The 19,915-nt window shown below is 52.3% G+C and overlaps 7 protein-coding genes across 7 annotated transcripts; 4 read left to right on the top strand and 3 right to left on the bottom strand.

Moving 5' to 3' along the window:
* Positions 1-416: 416 nt before the first annotated feature.
* Positions 417-2,102, bottom strand: LRP88_00948 (alkaline phosphatase; the record flags this gene model as incomplete). The annotated part of the gene is made up of 1 exon (XM_083237650.1): positions 417-2,102. One exon carries the CDS (start codon positions 2,100-2,102, stop codon positions 417-419), a length of 1,686 nt encoding a protein of 561 aa, XP_083106155.1.
* Positions 2,103-5,692: 3,590 nt separating this feature from the next.
* Positions 5,693-7,533, top strand: LRP88_00947 (uncharacterized protein; the record flags this gene model as incomplete). Its single annotated transcript, XM_083237649.1, has 2 exons — positions 5,693-7,317; positions 7,371-7,533. The coding sequence occupies 2 exons, from the start codon at positions 5,693-5,695 to the stop codon at positions 7,531-7,533; spliced, it is 1,788 nt and encodes a 595-aa protein (XP_083106154.1).
* Positions 7,534-7,765: 232 nt separating this feature from the next.
* Positions 7,766-9,217, bottom strand: LRP88_00946 (uncharacterized protein; the record flags this gene model as incomplete). Its single annotated transcript, XM_083237648.1, has 1 exon — positions 7,766-9,217. The coding sequence occupies one exon, from the start codon at positions 9,215-9,217 to the stop codon at positions 7,766-7,768; it is 1,452 nt and encodes a 483-aa protein (XP_083106153.1).
* A 1,416-nt stretch (positions 9,218-10,633) lies between these two features.
* On the top strand, positions 10,634-13,658 carry LRP88_00945 (uncharacterized protein; the record flags this gene model as incomplete). Its single annotated transcript, XM_083237647.1, has 2 exons — positions 10,634-10,737; positions 10,787-13,658. The coding sequence occupies 2 exons, from the start codon at positions 10,634-10,636 to the stop codon at positions 13,656-13,658; spliced, it is 2,976 nt and encodes a 991-aa protein (XP_083106152.1).
* Positions 13,659-13,754: 96 nt separating this feature from the next.
* Positions 13,755-14,552, bottom strand: LRP88_00944 (uracil phosphoribosyltransferase; the record flags this gene model as incomplete). The annotated part of the gene is made up of 3 exons (XM_083237646.1): positions 13,755-14,164; positions 14,214-14,313; positions 14,373-14,552. The coding sequence occupies 3 exons, from the start codon at positions 14,550-14,552 to the stop codon at positions 13,755-13,757; spliced, it is 690 nt and encodes a 229-aa protein (XP_083106151.1).
* A 957-nt stretch (positions 14,553-15,509) lies between these two features.
* LRP88_00943 (CrcB-like protein-domain-containing protein) lies at positions 15,510-16,970 on the top strand (the record flags this gene model as incomplete). The annotated part of the gene is made up of 1 exon (XM_083237645.1): positions 15,510-16,970. The coding sequence occupies one exon, from the start codon at positions 15,510-15,512 to the stop codon at positions 16,968-16,970; it is 1,461 nt and encodes a 486-aa protein (XP_083106150.1).
* A 601-nt stretch (positions 16,971-17,571) lies between these two features.
* On the top strand, positions 17,572-19,834 carry LRP88_00942 (uncharacterized protein; the record flags this gene model as incomplete). The annotated part of the gene is made up of 5 exons (XM_083237644.1): positions 17,572-18,240; positions 18,288-18,510; positions 18,566-19,142; positions 19,205-19,475; positions 19,526-19,834. The coding sequence occupies 5 exons, from the start codon at positions 17,572-17,574 to the stop codon at positions 19,832-19,834; spliced, it is 2,049 nt and encodes a 682-aa protein (XP_083106149.1).
* Positions 19,835-19,915: the final 81 nt, after the last annotated feature.

The raw sequence follows: 19,915 nt of genomic DNA, 5'->3' as shown, positions 1-19,915 counted from the left end.
TGGATTTCACAGTATGGTTCTCACGGGATGGAAGGGTGGAGTTGGCGTTATGATCCATGGATATCAACATTTCATACTGAGATAGCGCTCTTGTCGAATTGATAATAGTTTCACTCGATCCTGGGAATTCACTTTTGCTGTTTGAAATAGAATAAATTGTTTCGTCTGCCTACCAAACGACCATTGATCTCACAGTCATATTCTAGTGACGACAACTACCAAAGTCAAGAGACCAAATCAAACATGGATATTCCAACATGTTACTCCCAATGTTGCCCAGTGTGAATTCCCCTTGAAAACGATTATTGAAAACATCCGTGAATCATGAATGCCTGTACCCAAGTCTCAGTTTCATTCTGTAAACATCCTCCTCTTAGATGTGATCTCTAGCGACAGCTTCTATAATGCCATCTATTCTAGATCGATGCGAGGACATGGTACTCGGTACTGCCAAGAACCGATTCCTCATCTAGTTCATCTGAACCCTTGAGAAGAGACTTGTCCATCTTCGCCTTGAGTTCTTCGGTAATGACATCCACGTCGACGTCAAGGTATTCACGCAGGAACTTGCCCACGTCAGTGTTCTCAACGTTGCCTCGGATGGCGTCGGTTCCCGGGCCACCAGAGCTGTAGATGTTGACATCAACGGCCGTGTGGCCGTGGGTGCTCCATCCGACATGGGCCCGCAGGGAGATGAGGGCCGAGAAGAGGACAAGAGCGCTCTCGGGGTGCTCGGCGATGGTAGTGATCTCCTTGTCTGAGGCGTTGGAGATACCAAGGCCGCGGATGATGAGCTCCTCGTTGATGTACTTCTTGAGCTTCTCCAGGTCCTTCTTCGAGTCAGACGAAGACGCAAGATGGACGTGGAGCTTGGCCGCGAGCCACTCAGCCGAGGCGGTAGCGTTGGCAAGGACCTTGGGATACCAGTTATAGACTGGGAGGTGACCGGGTTCCTGGATGGCAGTGGCGAGACCACCAGTTTCATGGTCGCTGGTCGCGACAAGGACGGTTTCAGTCTTGCTCTGCTTGATGAAGTCGAGAACGGCCTTGAAGGTCTTGTCGTACTCAAGGACCTCGTGGACCTGAGCCGCCGGGTCGTTAATGTGACCAGCGTGGTCAATCCTGCTGCCCTCGATCATGATGAAGAAGCCCTTGTCGCTCTTCTCGGTCGCCTTCTCAAGAGCGCGCAGAGCAGTCGTGGCCATCTCACTCAGAGAAGGGTAGATATCGTTGAGGTTTCGGCGGTCAATCTCAAAGGGAATGTCGGAGGGCGCAAAGAGTCCCAGGAAGGGAAGCTCGACGTTCTCGCCGCCCTTGAGGGCATCGAAGCCAGAGCGGCTATCGGTGTAAGTCCAATTGTGCTTCTCAGTGGCAAGCTTGATGACGTCCGTGTCGTCAGCTCGGCAGCTGCCCTCAATTCCCTTGGCGAGGTAGTTGCATCGACCACCGCCAAGCATGAGGTCCACAGTCCGTCCAAGGGCGCCCTCGCCGATCTGCTGGAGAGCGATCTCGTCCTCCATTTCTCGGACCCTGACATGGGAGTTGAAACACGCAGGTGTGGCATCCTCGATCTTGGTTGTAACAACGAGACCGGTGTGGTATCCGGCGCGTTTCGCAGCCTCGAGCACGGTTCCGCAGGGGTCGTGGTTGGGCAGGACAGCGATGGCACCATTGTAGCTCTTCTTGCCGCAAGAGAAGGCGGTCGCGCCAGCAGCGCTGTCGGTGACGAGGGAGCTGCTGGAGCGAGTACGGCTGGATCCCCAAAAGTGCTTGTCGAGCGTCAAGACGTCGTCGTGAGGGAGGCCTTGGACGAACTGCCTGTAGCTGCGAGTCAAGGACAGCGGCGCGGGGCCCATGCCGTCAGAGACCATGAAGACGAGGTTTCGCTTCGCCGAGGGCACATTGCGATCGTGTCTCGTCTGTTGCTCGTGCTGTGTCCAGACGGCAATGACGATGACTGCGGCGGTGGCTACAAGAGCCCAGACGAAGAGGCCGAGCTCGCGAATGCGCGAGTGCCGGACAGCCTTGCGATTATCTGCGTCATCGGAGCGGTCGTGACCGGACAAGAGAGGATCGCTTTCGTTGGCCTCATAGAAAGCCATTGTTAGCTAAAAATCTGCGTAACAGCTTCGTGATACAGAGGAGTAAGACAAACCATGGTTAAGAATGACGGGCCAGCGTCGAGGGTGAGGTTGATAAAGGGAAGAGTTTAGAGCTCCGGCGAGGCAGCGAGCGATAAGATGGTGGCGTCTCAGTAAAGTTCCATCAGGCAGGGCGCGGGACCCGGAGGCAACAGGGGTCCCTACAGGGGTCTCGACTGCATGGGGCCGCTAACGCTCACTGGGGTGGACACGCTGCTCCGGAAGTGACATCAGTGGTTCACGTGGGAGGGACGGGAGAGGGTTTCATTTGCTCCGCTGCCGGACCCCAACCAGCCGTGTCTCTGTTTCTCCCAAACACAACCAATGAATACTTCTCATCTTGACCACGGGAGCATATCTTTTGACACATGTTTGAGACCATGGGGATTGATGTTTTGCCCGTTGCCTTGGGGACATCTCTTGGATCTCGCTCATCTGCCTGAACTAACTCTATTTATTAGGTCTATGACTGCACCTGACTCTATCCTTCCATGACTGACTCTTCTCTTGCTTGGTCGAAACTTTATACTGAAATGAGAAAAATTCTACCTCGAGTGCGGCCCGTCGTTTCAATAGCCTATTGCCTCTCCCGACGACCCGACGACCCAACACCATCTCATGCAGCAAGGTTCGGGCAAACTCCACACTGAGAGAATTCATTCGAATGGGTCTCTCAACGAGACATGCTCCTATCACCTCGCGATTTCCAAAGAAACCCCTCACCCAGACGACGTGTCCCGAGTTTTGGTGTCAAACTTGCTGCACGATGGGGGCGCTTCCTGAAGCAAGAGGTTGCGGACTCTCCCGGGTTGGTGGACGGTCAAGCGACCGATTTCGGCAAACCTCAACAAGTCACATACGATCCCAGTGGATTGCCAATGGACCAACATCGATGCAATGGACCCAATAGATGCTCGAACCTTAGTGACATTCTGGTGCCACGGACGGGGGGCTGTGGTTCTCTCGTCACGCTTTGAGGGACGGATAACCACGTTGCCTCTCGGAGCGAGTGATGACAGCTGTCAAACCGGTTCGCACAGGAGAAAGTTGCTACACACTCACGAGCAATGGTAGGGAGCTCCCAGCAAGAAATGCATGAAGCTGTCTCGTTTGTTTAAACAAACCCTCCCAGTCGCGGATTGTGCGTTTCTGAGTGATGGATGGCAAATCAACTCTGCAATCCGCAGCAAGGCAAGATGATGCCGGCTGCGTCGACTGCAATCGAGATCCCACTGCCTCAAAAGACGTCAGCCATCAGCATCGCCATGTCCCGTGCCTATCCGAGCACATTCGTCGGGACACAGCGCAGCCAAAAGACCGAGAAAGCCACCCCCCGACCAAGATGCCCCCATGTGCGGCTACATCTTATTAGTGAACCTTTGCGGATGTTATGGCGGCTTCGAGCTTGATACCTCCTGCCACCGGATCTTTGAAGAGCTGAACAGAATAAACGATGCCGACGCCTGGGGTCCTGATACCATCAATGAGCTGCCCTTTTCATTCCCTGACGAGTGCGTTCCTGGCTGGCACAACACGCGCTTCATTATGACCTACAGGGTCTGTTGCTCTCAGTGGTGGTCTAATTGCCCTTCGGTTACGGTTCCTGGCTACCCATGTCTTTACTACTACCTGGAGGACGTGTAGCATCGAAAAAGAAACATTGGGGATTGTACGATACTGGTGAAGATATTAGACGGAATCAGCTCACGCTGAAAGGGGCGGAGTTTCAGGCGTGACAGGTGTGTTAACTTGGCGTTTGGAGAGAGGAGCAGTCGTTTCGAGGTTGAGGTGGGTTTTGGGAGGGCGTTATTCAGACAGGCCTTGTTATTTACTTACGATGTTGTCAGGGAGATAGGCACTCATTGGAAAATGCCCCCCCTCAATACGGCAACACATTCTTTAACTGTTGCATATTGGATTCTGTCAGGTCCCTCAGTTTGATATGTGGTGTCTGGGGCCTTTTGTGTTCTGCTGAACACGATCGACCGGTCAGAAATGGTCGAAAATAGTTCCGCCGGCTGTGTTATACGACGCCGGACGTTCCCCAGCGTCTGAAGCAGGGCCGTTGTGACGCCGTGCCGGGGATGAGATACATGTCAGAGACGAGGATGGCTTCAGGGATGAAGAGAGGGTTGTACATTATAGGAGCTGAATAGTGGGAGGTGACATGGAGGTTGTCCCCGTTGGGCTGGCCTCAGGTGTCAAAGGTCATGCCCCTTGATTGTACTGGGTGTTTCGAAACGTCCTACCAATGAGGCCGTCGTGATAGGTATTCAGAGACTACAAGTAGGAGTACGAGCTTGTGCTCCCTTTCTTTCCCCTGGCCGATAGATCTTTTCTTCTTCTTTCTTAATCCATAAATCTCTCTCGACACCTCCTCTCGACGCGCCCACGCCGCGATAGCTTGCGCTCCCTTCATTTCCCCCACCGAGCCCGCAACAGACCAAGTAGCTTCCTCGACCTCGACCCTTATACCATGGCGTCAACCCTGCCCGCAGTAGCCGCTCAGGCGATTCTTGAAGAAAACCTTCTCCTTACTCTCCCGTTAGACCGCGCTATAAGCGACACTCCTTTTCGCCTGTGAAAACCCCTAGACGCGAGCCAACTCTCTTATACCAAAGCTCTTTAACTTTTATGCCTAGATAAGTCTTTCAAGCATTACCTTAACCCGCGGTCTCCATATCGACGGCTGCCCTAGAATTCTAAGAATTCTCCTACTAGGATAGAGGCAGTTTCCTTACTAGTGATAATATTTTTAACGCTAAATGCCTCCGCTATGGCTAATAAGATCCTACCACTCGAGGTCCCTTCCCAGGAGGTAATTCTATAAATATTAAAAGAAATTTCTTAGCTTATTTCTAATAAAAATTCTATTATCCTTGATAGTCACTCAACTTTGAGAATGACTAACGTGCTGATTTGTCGCCCAGACGGCAGATTGTGGGCTGGAAATGCTTGTTCAGAAGCTTGGCCAAAGACAGCATGTAACTGAGCATCGGCGATTGGCGTGGGGAATTTGACGCCCAGGTCCATCCCATCCCTTGGAGCGAAACACGCAGCGCAGCAACGTCATAATTGGCGATGACTTCCAACAGGGGACGGATAATCGGCTTCGAAATTCGAGACGAACAACTGGCACTAGCTGAGCTGAGCGACGCCTGAATCACTCCCGCTGACATTACCTGGTCGATTTCGCTGCTGGCCGCTGACGGTGGCTTCACTTCTGGATGGTCGAGACCCTAACCAATCCCTGAAACCAATCTTGGTGCTGACGGGACTGGACCTGGTGTTCCCCTGCGTCGCGACGCTCCATCCATGGATGCAAGGCCAGCACGCAACCCAACCCAACTTTACCCTTGAATTTATTTTCGGCTTCGTATTACCTGATGGACACAAACGGGTCTTTCCCTTTTCACCCCTTTCTGCCCACTTGAAGAGGTTCCTGGTGGCTTGAGCGGCTGCTGTAGATCATCCCTTCTCCTCCCGGTTAAACCTTCGATCTTGGGCCTCTCCAATCTTCAGCGCTCGCTCTCTCCTTCCCCGACAACATCATGCCTCAAAACGACGAGGACGAAGGCCGCCCGAGCCATTCCTCCAACACCAACGTATCCAACAATGACGACGACAGCAGCGATAGCCGCCATGTTCGATACAACCTCACCGTCGATACCCAGAACCTCTCGCCGCCCCAGGCCACGCCCAATAGGCCTGCGCGATCCGACACTGAGCTGCATCGCCAGATGACTTTTTCGCCTTCGCTGCTGCGTCGCCGAGTGACTCGCGCCCCGACCTTTAAGACTGTCGAGGACTACGATGAATTCGATACCACCTTTAGCGCCCGCCCTGGCTGGCAGCCCGGCTCTGAGCCTGGCTACGACCCAATGCTCCCCGATGGTGGACATGCGTCAATGCCGACTCTGACAGCGCCCTGCGAGATCTCCGTCATCGACTTTTCGCAGCAGGCCGTGCTCAAGCATCATTTTGACAACGAGGGCTTCATTCACTTTCTGGAGCTGCCTAAGGAGGATTGGGTCAAGTGTCGCTGGATCAATGTCAATGGGCTCAGTTGGGATGTGATACAGGCCGTGGGCAACAAGAAGGGGCTGCACAAGCTGGCGCTGGAGGACCTGATGCAGATTAGGAACCGCACAAAGGCTGATTGGTATCCCAACCACGCCTTTATTGTCATGACTCTGCAGAAGCTCGTCCACCTGGTTGACGACGACGATGATTCGACCGATACGAGCAGCACCTACTCGAGCAAGTCGTTCCACGCGCTGAGGGGATCCATCAGGGATCTCTGGAGGAGCCGCAGGACGTCGGACCCGGAGAAGAATGCGGCACCTCATGGACTGCGACCTCAGGATATCACCACAGATCTTCAAGAGACTGGCATGATCCGGACCCTACAGCGATACCATGCCTCTGGGAACGAGGCGCGGACCGAGTTCATGGAGAACCACTCGTCCCTCGCGCCCTACCAGATGGCCATCTCGGCGGAGCAGGTCTCCATCTTCTTGACATCGGACAATACCGTCATCTCCTTCTTCGAGGTCTCGGCCGGCGACATTGAGCGCCCCATCTTTACGCGCCTCAGCACGCCGGGTACCATCCTGCGGGAGTCTAATGACGCGTCCCTGCTATGCCAGGGCATCATTGACGCTATCATCGACCTCGCTATTCCTCTGACGGCTGTGTATACGGATATCATTGCCGATATCGAGATCGATGTGCTCACGGCGCCGAGCGTCACGCAGAGTAAGAAGCTCTACATCTGCATCAGCGAGATCAACAAGATGCTCAGTTTCCTCAACCCTATCGACAATGTCGTCAACGTCCTGCGCGACCATAAGACGTACATGACACACGATCAGGCCCAGAAGGAGCTTGAGAACGCCGGATCAGGCGTCATCATCACCCCCATGACGCACACGTACCTTGGCGACGTGCTCGATCACTGCATCATGATCACCGAGTCCCTTCAGCAGCTCAAGCAGTCGTCGGACAATTTGATTGATCTCATCTTTAATACTATTTCTGCTGGACAGAACGAGTCGATGAAGCAGCTTACTACCGTCACCATTATCTTCTTGCCGCTTACGTTTATTACTGGATTTTTTGGTCAAAACTTTGACGAAGCGACGTTTCCCGATCTTCATCATCCTATTTGGTATTTGTAAGTTGTCCAGTCTTCCTATGTCCCCAAATGTATACTAATGATTATCACAGCTGGGCCTGCGCTGTGCCTACCGTGGTCGCGACAATCCTGATTCTCATGAGAGAGATGATCTACAACTGGCTTGTGCGCATCGTGCAAAGGAGACACATTGTCACGCTCAGAAAGAAGAAGAAGAAGAAGACGAGGCAGCAAAAGATCAAGCTCAAGGTGTAATAGCTTGGATTGGATACGTAGTTGCAGCATTGGATGATTTGATGATACCCAAACGTTGAGAAGCAGACCAGGATATTTCCTGCTCAGGGGATATAGAGGCCGGGTCGGCATATACACCTGATTCCACAGACTTGTTTTGGCTTTTGAATCAAATTACTTGGATTGAATCTCTAGCTGGTACCTAATAGTATCTATCTGCACTGGTATACTGGCAAGTGTGCTAGTTCGTTATCTATGAGCGCCTGAGCCAGAGTCCTTCATTCGACGAGGACGAAGAGCTGCTCTCCGAGCCCACAGCGTAGTTTCCAGAGGAACCAACCTCTATTATCCCCTGACCGTCTAAGGCCGCTGTAGAAAGACATCCTCCGCTTTGCTCTGCCCTCTTGAGCGCGTTCCAGTAATGGCTGAGGGCATGGTCGAACGAATGCGTCAACATTGCTTCCATACGATCCTTGGGTTCCATCCTCTCAACTTCCGCAATCTTCTCCTCGATGCTTGTCACCGCCGTTCTGAAGCGCTTAGCGTCAGAAGCCACGGCAAAGAGGAAAAGACGTCCAAATAGGTGAAGCCAATACTGCATGGCCTCACGCTGGGGATGCCACAGGCCGTAGCGGAACACCAGCTTGGGCTTCGTGTCTGGGGCAAGGTCTAGCGCTACCGTCATCTCGCCGGCAGTGTTCTTGAGCATTCCGGAAAGCTCAGGGAGCGTGACCGCACTCCAGATCATGTGGATGCGCTCCTGGAGGAGTCGGTTCTTCAACTGGGGGATGTAGTTGTCCATGATTTCCGCCTCAACCGGGAACGAAGGCCGTGACGACGCCAAAACCCGCTCGCGCTCATCTTGGTCAAGGGAGCCCTCTTGGAGGAATTTGCTTGGCCTCATGGCAATGTTGGAGGACTCTGTGATTGGGACATAGTGACTGAGCTTCGGATCCTTGGTCTCAGGTCGCAGGGCGAGGAGCAACTCTGGCTCAAGAAGCCAGACCAGCGTGAGCGCCTTCTTGGAGTCTGTAAGGTCGAAGCCTTCATGCTGGAGGTTCATGTATACGCGGAGCTGGCATGTCGAGTTACTGTGAATCTTGATGTCGGCGCGAAGAAGGCCTAGGACAGTCTCCATTTCGATCTTGCCCCTGAAGGGGGAAATTGGGGCCATCCCTGACTGGGCAGTTCCTCTTCCGAGGTCTTGATCTCCATATCGGTCCCTTGGGAGGATGGACAGCAGCGAAGTGTAGGGACAGCGGAGGCGAACTCCGACCCAGTCGTAGTCTCCGGGGCTACTAGAGGTAGCAATAGCGTTGTGACCTGGAGTGAAGAGCCAGTAGGCCATACGATGGTCACCACCGCTTGGCTCTTCGCCCTTCACTGGCTTCTCTATAGTAAAAGCAAGATCATCTGGAGCCGCGCTGTCGTTCTTATATGCAACGGCGCCTTGGACGCAAGGCTTGCTCATGAGGGTGCGGGCGAGGTACTCAGCGCAGTGCTCGACACATGCCACTGTGGGATTGGACTCGGTGGCAGGACAAGCCCATTGGGTACGGCCGTCCGCTTCTGCAGTGTAAGTCTGGCCGGGCTTCTCTTTGGCGACGAGAAAGTCGACTTCGACGCTCCACTCGACGAGGTCGCTCCAGTTGGTGCGCTCGGAGTGACCAACGAGGGTCTGTGACGAGGAAAGAATATCTGACATTGATGGTCTGTATACCTTGGAATACCCTGGTCGGGATGGCGGTCTGTGTTGATCTTGGGGGATCGATCAGGGGCGCCATCGGTGAAGATATACATAATATGAGTCTGGGACTTTCCTTCACTCTCAGACGTAAGTCGCTGTGAAGCCATGCTGTGAAGAGCGACAAACAAGGATGACGGAGATACTGAATCGGGAGTATTCTATAGAGCTAGATGTGTACTGAGAAGATGTTGAAGAGAGAGTGACAAAGGGGGAAAGCGCGATTCATTGTTCCCTTTATGGACGTGATACAGAGTAACAGAGGCAGGAAAGCAACTGACCAATGAGTTGAATACACCTCGCAGACTCACAAAAGACTCAAGAATGGCGGTGACAAGCAAATCATCTCAAAACCACCGCTTCTGTGAATATCTGACATGCAAGCCCATGAGAGACTGTTGCCAAGACTGTACAAGGGGATTGCCCCATGAAACAATCACGGGCCGATGGGTACCCTGTCCAACTTGTGACTTTCTGTCATGCTGGCGAGGTGTTACGACTGCGGAAAGTTGTTTCTCCAAAGAAATCTTTAGCAATTGCGAGGATTTCACTCTAGTTGTCCAAGTGGAGGAATATCCCCTATTCAGGAGTGTGTGTGAGTGCTAGTCCAGCATGAGAGAAACCTTTGACATGATTTACTCTACGAAAAAGCCAAACAACACCAAACTTATGGGTGTCGGTAGGATTGCCCTGCCGTATACATCCGTGATGTTGAAACAGTTGTGCAACCAAGGCCAGGGTCATCTTGTGTGACACCCAGGGGCTGGCCCTCTATAGTAGGTAGCGGATTCACGTAGATGGCCGGGCTACCAAAAATATCAGCTGTCGTAAGAAGAAACAATCGCAACGAGAATGGCCCCTGGTGACCCTATTCCGATGAGATATGTGCCCAGTAACGAGCTCCATTGCCCATCCAATATATGGTTGGATTCTGAGAGATTACCATCATTGTTTTTCTACCTATCGGGCCTCAAAATTAAATGGCCAAATTAGTACGAAATAGTTCAAAATATGCCTCAATAGGGACTTGACTAAATTCATCAACCAAACAATATCCTGCCAGCTCGAGGTGATGGTGTTGAGGCCATGAGTGATTACGTAAAGCGGGAGCTCGAGCTTGGGCCGTCTGGAGCCTGCAGGCAGCAACACCCATTCTCGGATCACCAAGCCCCAGCTGAAGCTCACTTGTTTACATCAGTGGAGCTTACAGTCCTTCTTTCTTCCTACATCCAACCTATATATACCCCAACGAGAAGAATGTGAACACCGGAAAGCTTTGGTGATTCTTTCTCTTTTTTTTGCGCTAGCTTTAAGGCCTGGGTGTCAGCAACGTTCTTACGTCAATACTCCCCTCATACAATCTCTCATACTCTCATCATGGGAAGTCAGCGAGAAGAGAGAGACCAAACCGAGGATGCGAAACATGAAGATGAGATTCAATATGGCACGGTGGGCATGACCCAGGAGGAAATGGAAGAAAAGTAAGCCATCTCTACCACTTTGCTCTTGCATTAATTAACATCGTCCAAGATATCCGAACCGCCCAAAGAATCACTCAAAGACCCTAGTCTTCTCTGAGCTGTTTCGAGAATTGTTTAATCCATTAAGCGAAAACAAGAAGCAAAATGCCACCGGCGCAGGCCCTAGAAAGGCCTTTAGAGGTGCCAATAAGCTCTCACCACACGAACAGCGACGACACATTATCGAGCGTTTCATCGTTCGATGGCGCAAAGAAGTCGGTCCCGATTTCTACCCTGCCCTACGTCTAATTCTCCCTGACAAGGATCGCGACCGCGGTGTTTACGGCCTCAAGGAGAATGCCATAGGAAAGCTCCTTGTGAAGTTGATGAAGATCGACAAGAGCTCTGAGGATGGCTACAATCTTTTGCACTGGAAGCTCCCTGGTCAAACCACTGCCTCTCGCCTGGCTGGTGACTTTGCTGGGCGATGTTTTGAGGTCATTTCGAAGCGCCCGATGCGTACAACACCCGGCAACATGACAATCGCCGAGGTCAACGAGCAGCTGGATGAGCTTGCGGCCTCTACGGGAGAGGCAGAGAACCTGCGTGTCTTTGAGACTTTCTATAACCACATGAACGCTGAGGAGTTGATGTGGCTCATCCGTATCGTCTTAAAGCAGATGAAGGTCGGTGCCACCGAAAAGACCTTTTTGGATCTCTGGCATCCGGACGGCGACGCCCTTTTCAGCGTCTCTTCGAGCTTAAGGCGAGTGTGCTGGGAACTCTCCAACCCTGAGATTCGGCTCGAGCAGGATGAGGCGGGTGTTGCCCTTATGCAATGCTTCCAACCGCAACTTGCTCAGTTCCAGATGCCTGCCTCTTTTCAGAAGATGATTCAGCTTCTTCGCCCGACAGAAGAAGACCCCGAATTCTGGATCGAAGAGAAGCTGGATGGCGAGCGTATGCAAATGCACATGGTTGAGGACAAAAAGCACCCCGGCGGCCGAAGGTTTTGCTTCTGGTCAAGAAAGGCCAAGGACTACACGTACCTCTACGGTGACGGATTTCAAGACGAGAACTCGAGTTTGACACGACATCTCAAGAAGGCCTTTGCGTCAGGTGTCAAGAACCTGATCCTGGACGGCGAGATGATTACCTGGGATATGGGCGTTGACAAAATAGTCCCTTTCGGCACTCTCAAGACTGCTGCCATCGCAGAGCAGCAGAACAAGTCGGATACGGACGCGGCTGGTCACCGTCCATTATTCAGGGTCTTTGATATCCTCTACCTCAACAACAAGCCCTTGACTCAGTATACCCTACGAGATCGACACCGCGCTCTCGAAAAGGCCGTTAAATCTGTTCATCGACGTCTTGAAATCCACAACTACACCAGCGCAACAACTTCTGACGCCATTGAGCCACTTCTCCGCGATGTTGTTGCCAACGCTTCAGAAGGCCTTGTGCTCAAGAACCCTCGTTCCATGTACCGCCTCAACCACCGAAACGACGACTGGCTCAAGGTCAAACCTGAATACATGTCTGAATTCGGCGAGTCCCTCGACTGTGTCATTATCGGTGGCTACTACGGCTCAGGGAAGCGTGGCGGAATGCTTTCTAGTTATCTTTGTGGTCTACGAGTGACACAAAATCACATCCAAGCTGGCGCAAATCCTGAAAAGTGCTTTAGTTTCTTCAAGGTTGGAGGTGGGTTCCGTGCCGAGGACTATGCAGAAATTCGACACCGAACAGAAGGAAAGTGGATTGAGTGGGATCAAAAGAACCCGCCCTCAGAATACATCGAGCTTGGTGGAGGCGAGCTCAGACAGTATGAGCGGCCAGACATGTGGATTCGCCCCAAAGACTCAGTCGTTGTTTCAGTGAAAGCAGCGAGCGTCGGTCCTTCCGACCAGTTTGCTCGTGGATTCACTCTGCGCTTCCCACGATTCAGGCGTCTCCGTTTGGATCGAACATGGGACACTGCCCTATCCCTAGAGGAGTTTCAGGAGTTGAAAGACCGAGTTGACGAAGAGTCAAAAGAAAAGGCCATGACAGTTGAAGACAGAAAGAGACGGAATCCCAAACGAATCAAGAGGGAGCTTGTTATAGCTGGAGAGGATTCAGCGCCGGTCGAGTTTGAGGGCGAGAAAACGAAGCTCTTTGAAGGGTTGGAGTTTTGCGTCCTTTCTGAAGCTCTGAAACCCTATAAGAAGACAAAAACTCAACTCGAGTCCATTATCAAGGAAAATGGGGGCACCATTTCTCAAAGAGCGGCACCAGGTACAAACATGGTGCTTATTGCCGACAAGAAGGTGGTCAAGGTGGCGAGTCTCATGAAGGGAGGAGAAGTGGACCTTATTCGTCCTAAATGGATCAAAGACTGCCTGGAGCAGGATTTGGGACAATTTCTGCTGCCATTTGAAGAATCACACTTGTTTCACGCTACGGAAGCGATGAAGCGTGCGGCGGAGCAAAACACGGATCAGTTTGGAGACAGCTACGCTCGAGATATGTCTATCGATGAGCTCAAGGATCTGATGGACTATATGCCCAAGATCGAGGACGGGGAGCCATTTGACAAGAATGAGTTTCTACAGCAGCTTGAAGAGCACGGCAAAGATCTGGGCAGTTTGAGGAGCTTCATTTTCCGGCGCTGCGTGGTGTTGTTCCACGGGGTGGACATTGATGCCAATCGGGTCTCTCGGTTGAAGCACTTTGTCAATTATAGTGGAGGAAGTGTCACTGAGGACGCAGGCGACTTATCTGTGACACATGTGGTGATAGAGGGAGGGGATCCAATGCAAGTGGGTGAGGCGGCCGATATGGTGCGCAAGGAGCTGAGCTCTAGACGCACACAACCAAGGGTGGTGACTGGAAAATGGATCGAGGATTGCTGGAAGGAGGGCACATTGCTTGATGAGGAGCAGTTTGTGGTTCCATGAAGAACAATGGGTATTTAACAAGTGTATACTACCTAGCCTTTATGTTTATGTATGCCTTGAGGATTAGACGCCATCAAAACGACCGACCATGGAAGCCTATTTGCCAAGAGTCAAGAACAGTCGGTCTCCAACGTCTCCCAGGCCGGGCTTAAGCATGCCAGTTGATGTCAACTCCTTGTCGACTCCAGCAATCCAAACCTCTGAGCCCTCGGGCCACTCGGCAGCAACTCTCTTGACACCCTCCTCGGCACCAATAACAGCGAGGACGATAATCCGCTTGGCTCCCCATTCACGGAGAGTTTGGATGGCGGCGGCGCAGGTTCCACCAGTCGCGATGACGGGGTCGACGAGGATGGCAAGGCTGCTAGCGTTGCTCGACGAGGCTTGGTCATCGGGGATCTGCTGGGGAAGGTTGTTGTAATACTCGACGGGGTCCAGCGTCGAGGGTTCGCGGTACATGCCGAGGTGATGAACCGGGACAGGTATGGGGAGGATGGTTTGCACAGCTGGAGGCGTGTTAGTTCAGCCCGTGCAGAGGTGGAGGGAGAGACAAACCTTCAACCATGCCTAGACCTGATCGGAGGATAGGAACTAGACACATGGTGCTTGGCTGGACGGTTGTGGAAGTAAATTGGAAGCCCAATGGGGTCTCATCCTGTTGATGGATGGTCAGTACGTTTGGAAGCTTTTGACTTGGCGCATAAACTCTGATACCTGAGGACCGTCGGTGGCTTCCAGCGACGAAGCTAGAGCTTCACACGAGACGATTAGGGAAATCTCATGGATCAGCGACTTGACCTCGCGCGGGCTGATGGACTTGGAGCGAAGCTGGCTAAGCTTGGCGCGGAGGCACGGATGCTGAGAGACATGGACGTTGGAGGGCAGCGAAGACATTGTGTATGTACGCGACCGCTGAGACAAAGGCCAGATAAGAATGTCAATCTTTGGGTTTCACGGTAGGAGGATGGATCTGTTGAGAGCAGGATCTACAGATGAAGCACCACACGAGGGATGCTGGGACGAGGCCAAGGAGAGGGAGAAGGAAAAGAAAGAGAGAGGAGGGGAGAGAGGGAAGAGGAGGAGACGGGTCCCTTTTGTATTCAGTACTTGGCGCATCTCAGAGACACAGGCTCTACATCGTGTACAGTACTACCTGACTTACAGCGACTTGCTCTCACCGGGTTGGATCACAAGGACGGAGCTGGTGGGGTATGGTAGGCGGGAGCTTCCAGTGCTTTGGACGGGCGGCGGCGGGGTGAGATAAGATAAGAGCTTCGGAGCTCACCGCGTTTCACTTTCACCCCGTCTCGCGTCTCCCAGCGGTGAGCAGCGAAGTAGAGGGTACTTGTTTGCTAATATTGGGTTATCTGACTGGCCGTCTCCTGACTCTAGCAAGGATTAGAACGAATTGAAGACGACAAATGATCTTGATGGATCCTTTAACACTACCATCAAGTATCTTGAATGTTCCTTTAATGCTGCGTTATCTCACCCCTGGACCCTGGTCTCAATGGATGGATCCATATCCATATCCATCCCCACCCACCCGACTCTTCCTCCACCTCCACAATGACAGACTCGACCAGGCGCCGCCCGTGGCAGCCTCCCGGAATGTTTTTCCTTCCGAATGCCGTCATACCCGACAGTTCCATGCCACTAACACGATCAACAAAGATTTTTCATTTTGTCTCGCGACTATTCTAACGGCTGATTTTTCGAGTTTAAATATGTTGTTTTCCCACTTTCAGCGTCGGTTCAGCTCGCTGCGACAACTAGGCTAACGATTCATCGAAAATTCCGACACGAAACTCACCCCATTTGCGCCTCGATCGAAATCATCGATTGTTCAACATGCACGAGATTGCTCCTGAACAGAGGCGGCGCAGTAGCTCTGGGGTTTATAACGCACCAAATTCTTATACTGAGCTGGGAGAGATCCTCGCGCAACAGCCAATCGACGAAGATGCGGTTAGCGACACCGAAGCCCCAGCGCTGGACCCCGTACACCGACGCGACTCGGGTGTTTACAGCGTTCCTCGATCGTATAGCAACCTCGACGAAGTATCCCCTGTTCCACCGATCGAGGAGCCTCCATTTGAATCTGAGCAAGATGTACGAGACCGGCCGAGACGACGCAGTAGCTTTGTCCGCCACGAGGGGCCAATTTTAGAGCCGGAGCCTATCCCAGAGGAGGCAAAGGAGAGGACCGTATCTAGACTGGCCACCGAGCTATACACGCACTCGTACCTCATATTCTTTGCGATTCTTGGAACATTAGCTCGTCTGGGCTTGACGGCATTGACGCGGTACCCTGGCACTCCCGTCATCTTCAACACCATATGGTCCAACTTCACTGGAAGCGCGGTTATGGGATTCCTAGCCGAGGACCGTAAACTGTTTCAAAACGAATGGGGCAATGCGACATATGACGAAGCGATCAAGCAAGCCAAACAGAAGCGCAAGGACGAAGAGGATGCGTCTAGTTCAAGTCAGCAGAAGGACGTGGATTTGGCGGCTGCCAAGAAGGCGCATCTGGCTATGAAGAAGACGATTCCCCTATACATTGGATTGGCTACGGGGTTTTGTGGGAGTTTTACCACGTTTTCGAGCTTTATCAAGGATGCGTTCCTTGCATTGTCGAATGAGATGGTGACGCCGGGATGGTCGGACTCGCCGACAAGTCGCAATGGGGGCTACTCGTTTATGGCCATGCTGGCTGTAATCCTCGCCACTGTATCACTCTCACTCTCGGGTCTATTCCTCGGGGCTCATATCGCCATTGGCCTTGAGCACGTCACGCCAACGATCCCCTTTACTCTGAGTCGCAGGGTGCTCGATCCCTTGGGCGTTTTTCTCGGTTGGGGTTGCTGGCTCGGAGCCGTCCTCCTGGCTATCTTCCCACCCCACGAATCTTGGCGTGGTCAGGCCCTCTTCTCGCTGGTGTTTGCACCGCTGGGCTGCCTGGTCCGATTCTATCTGTCTCTGCACCTCAACGGCAAGATGGCGACGTTTCCCGTTGGTACATTCACCGCCAACGTTGTTGGTACAGTGCTGCTTGGTATGGCATATGATCTCGCCCATGTGCCATTGGGCGGCGTCGTGGGTTGTCAGGTGCTGCAGGGTATCGAAGATGGCTTCTGTGGCTGCTTGACGACGATATCAACCTGGGTTACTGAACTTGGAAGTTTGCGGCGGAGGAGCTCGTGGATATACGGAATGACAAGTGTTGTTGTATCGCTCGTGCTGATGATTGCCATCATGGGGGGTCTGCGGTGGAGTGACGGGTATAGTAAACTGCTGTGCAAGGTATAGAACGATCTAGAGATATAGACTGCTAAAGAATAGTTACTGTACTTGAGGTTTACTCTACGGCTGTTAGTCTCAGTTCTTATTCCTCCCTTGGTGAGTGCAAGTTGTGATGGAGCTCTCTACTGATTGGATTGAGAGTCAATGCGGCTCGACAGAGATGACGTCTCAACAGTATGCCTAAACTTCGAATGCGTTCATTATACAGCAATCAGTCTAATAAGATACACAACATCGAGATGTGCTGAGGAACAGCACTACGAGACCATCGACCCCCGAATCAGCGCGAGATGCCTGGGTTGGTATTACATAGATGGATGGATAATATGGAACGGACAGACACAATAAGACGACTACCTCGGTATAGTGTGCGTACCAAGGCCGTAGTTACCTTCGTAAACTCCCTCGGGCCGTTGAACTAACCTGCCTAGGTAGACAGCGCAGTGAGGCAGGAGCACCTGGTTGAGTCGGCCACTGACTATTGACAGCCTGTTCAACCACTTCCTCTCTCTGGATTTCTTCGTTCTGCCAACTTTCCATTCTCCATCCGCATTTCTCTATCAACATCCAACAGTAATACGTCAACTACGATTACCACCATTTCGCCATGGAATTGGATTCCCCCGAGACTACATGTCATATCCTCACGCCTATGACTTCCAACGAACCGCGCACGCCCCTCCCCGGAACAGATCCCCCCGATGAGAAGAGTGAACCGCCAGTCGTGGTCGTATCACCTGCCTCGTCTGTCACCATGGATGCCGAAACTCCTCCTCAATCCCCAAATAGGAACGACCTGTTGCGGCCGGAGGGTTTTCATACAGAGCCCCTTGAGCTACGGATCAAGCCGCCTGCTTCCATAGAAGAGGAAGTCGGGTCAGATGAAGAGCCAGAACCGGTTTACTACCCCCTAGAATACTATCGCAACAAAACTGCGATGGATGATGACATACCAAGTCCAGACACAGAGGAGAATAAGCGCTTCGAGAGGGTTGCCCAGGAGTATGCGAGCCACGTTGTCGGGGAGCCTTTGGAAGAGAGCTTTGCGAATGCTTTGAGAGAGGCTCAAGCCTCTTACGAAGTATCATACTGGGAGCTTCCAGCCACGCAGCCTAAAGAGATCACGATGCCGTGCGGACCGGCTTTCAAGCCAGGGACCCCGGAATACTTCGAAGACCTCCCCCTCGTCGAACCAATCTGTTATAGACAGAATGAAGAAGGGGAAGTTTGCGGGCTATATGCCAAAGTCGGATGCCCAGATTGTCTCCTTATTGCTGTATGCCACCTAGGATCATCACCGCATAGCTGTGCTGACCTACTCAGTACTGTACCGTGGAATGCCAATTGGCCCATGCGGATGCCCACCGATGTCGTGGTGCCCAGGGAGGATTATATTCCAAGATTGCGGACCGCAGCGGTTTGTCTCCAGAAGATCCCACTCAGTTCCGCTACCCATGGGGCCCGTGGCCCGCCATCGATATCCTGCAACTCCAGAAGAACGAAGGCGTTAAGTTTGATGGATTCCTCAACATTCTCTTGACCGGAGGTATGGCAGCCAGCATTGAATGCCCATCGTGTTGGAAGTATACTGACACTGAAAGGCCCAAGCCTTCGCACTCTTGTCAACACCATCGCCAACATTCCTGAAACAGCACATCCTATACTTCATTTCTCGAGCAATGAGCTGAATATGCGCACGGTCGCCCAAACACTCACGGTCTTGCTTCTCCTAACAGATCGCTCTTGTGAGGATCGATACAATGCCGAAGCAGCTGTCTATATTTGGTACTCAAGCTCGATCCCCACTCCCATGATGAAACATATCCAGGACGTTGCCCTGGGGCCGATCCTGGATGCTGTCCGGAAAGCCATGAGATACTACCTACATTACGGCGTCAAGTCAATGCCAATTCGGTTTCCTCGAGGGAACTGCTCAATTGTAGTCGACTTTACCATAAGGGAGTGGCAGGGGATCTTCCTCCACGTAACCCGCACTGAAACGACAGAAATTCAAACGCTAAAGCGCATGCGTTTCGACGACAGAAGGTATTGTGAGAACATTCATACCCGTATCCAGAGGGCACCACATATGCGGATACTTGGGATGCTCAAGTGGGAGACGGACGGAATGCTTCAACCTTATGGCCTTCCCCTACACAAAGATCTGAGGATGAATCCGTATGTGTCTCTACTGGCCCTAAGTATAATGGTCCAAGTGGCATGAAAATTGACAAGGGCAGGTTTTTGATTACGCTCCGGGGCTTGCCAATTCCTGGCATCACCACCGAGCCCGTTACAGAATGGTCGATTTCGGCTATCCTTGGCCAAGATTCAGGCCCAGCAACAAACGACGTCTATGGCAAGATGTTCTATTATGTCCGTTCCCTCTGCCTCAAGTTTCAGCACCGCCTGCGGTCTCTACAGGTGGAGTTCAGTGTGATGCGAAAAGATGTCTTGGCCCTGCCAGCAATCTTTAACGACCAAGGCCGTAGAAGATTTGACCGTATTGATGTGGGAGCTCACATGTCTTGTCATATACAATGCATGCTAACGAGGTTCAGGTGGGCGCGTACTTTGAGTTGGCTCCATTGGCGGTTGCGGCCCCCCTAAACTATCTGCTTCAACACGTAGACATGAATCCCCATGCGACCATGTTAGGCGTGTCTAGACGAGGTGCGATGGCCAGTTCCTCGGAATCGACCAAAGAAGACACTGCTATCGAGTATGAATACAAGTTCGCGCCTATGGGTACCAAGCTGGACGAGCTCGCGCCGCCCGTGAGCCGCGAAGACGAGTTATCTACTAATGGGACCCGTCGCATGTGGGGACTATTCATGTGGCGCAATTGGGACAAGTTTTCGGATCAGTAGGTATTTCTCTCCTCTGTTCAATGGCTTCAGCTTACACGAGGCCTATGCAGTTACCTCAAGGCGCCTCATTATTTCGAAGAC

This window comes from Fusarium phalaenopsidis, assembly GCF_050370095.1.
Source record: "Fusarium phalaenopsidis strain FUZ10S chromosome Unknown contig_32278, whole genome shotgun sequence".
NCBI lineage: Eukaryota > Fungi > Ascomycota > Sordariomycetes > Hypocreales > Nectriaceae > Fusarium > Fusarium phalaenopsidis.
The sequence above is the reverse complement of the archived record's forward strand: the minus strand, read 5'-3'. Positions and strand labels throughout refer to the sequence as shown.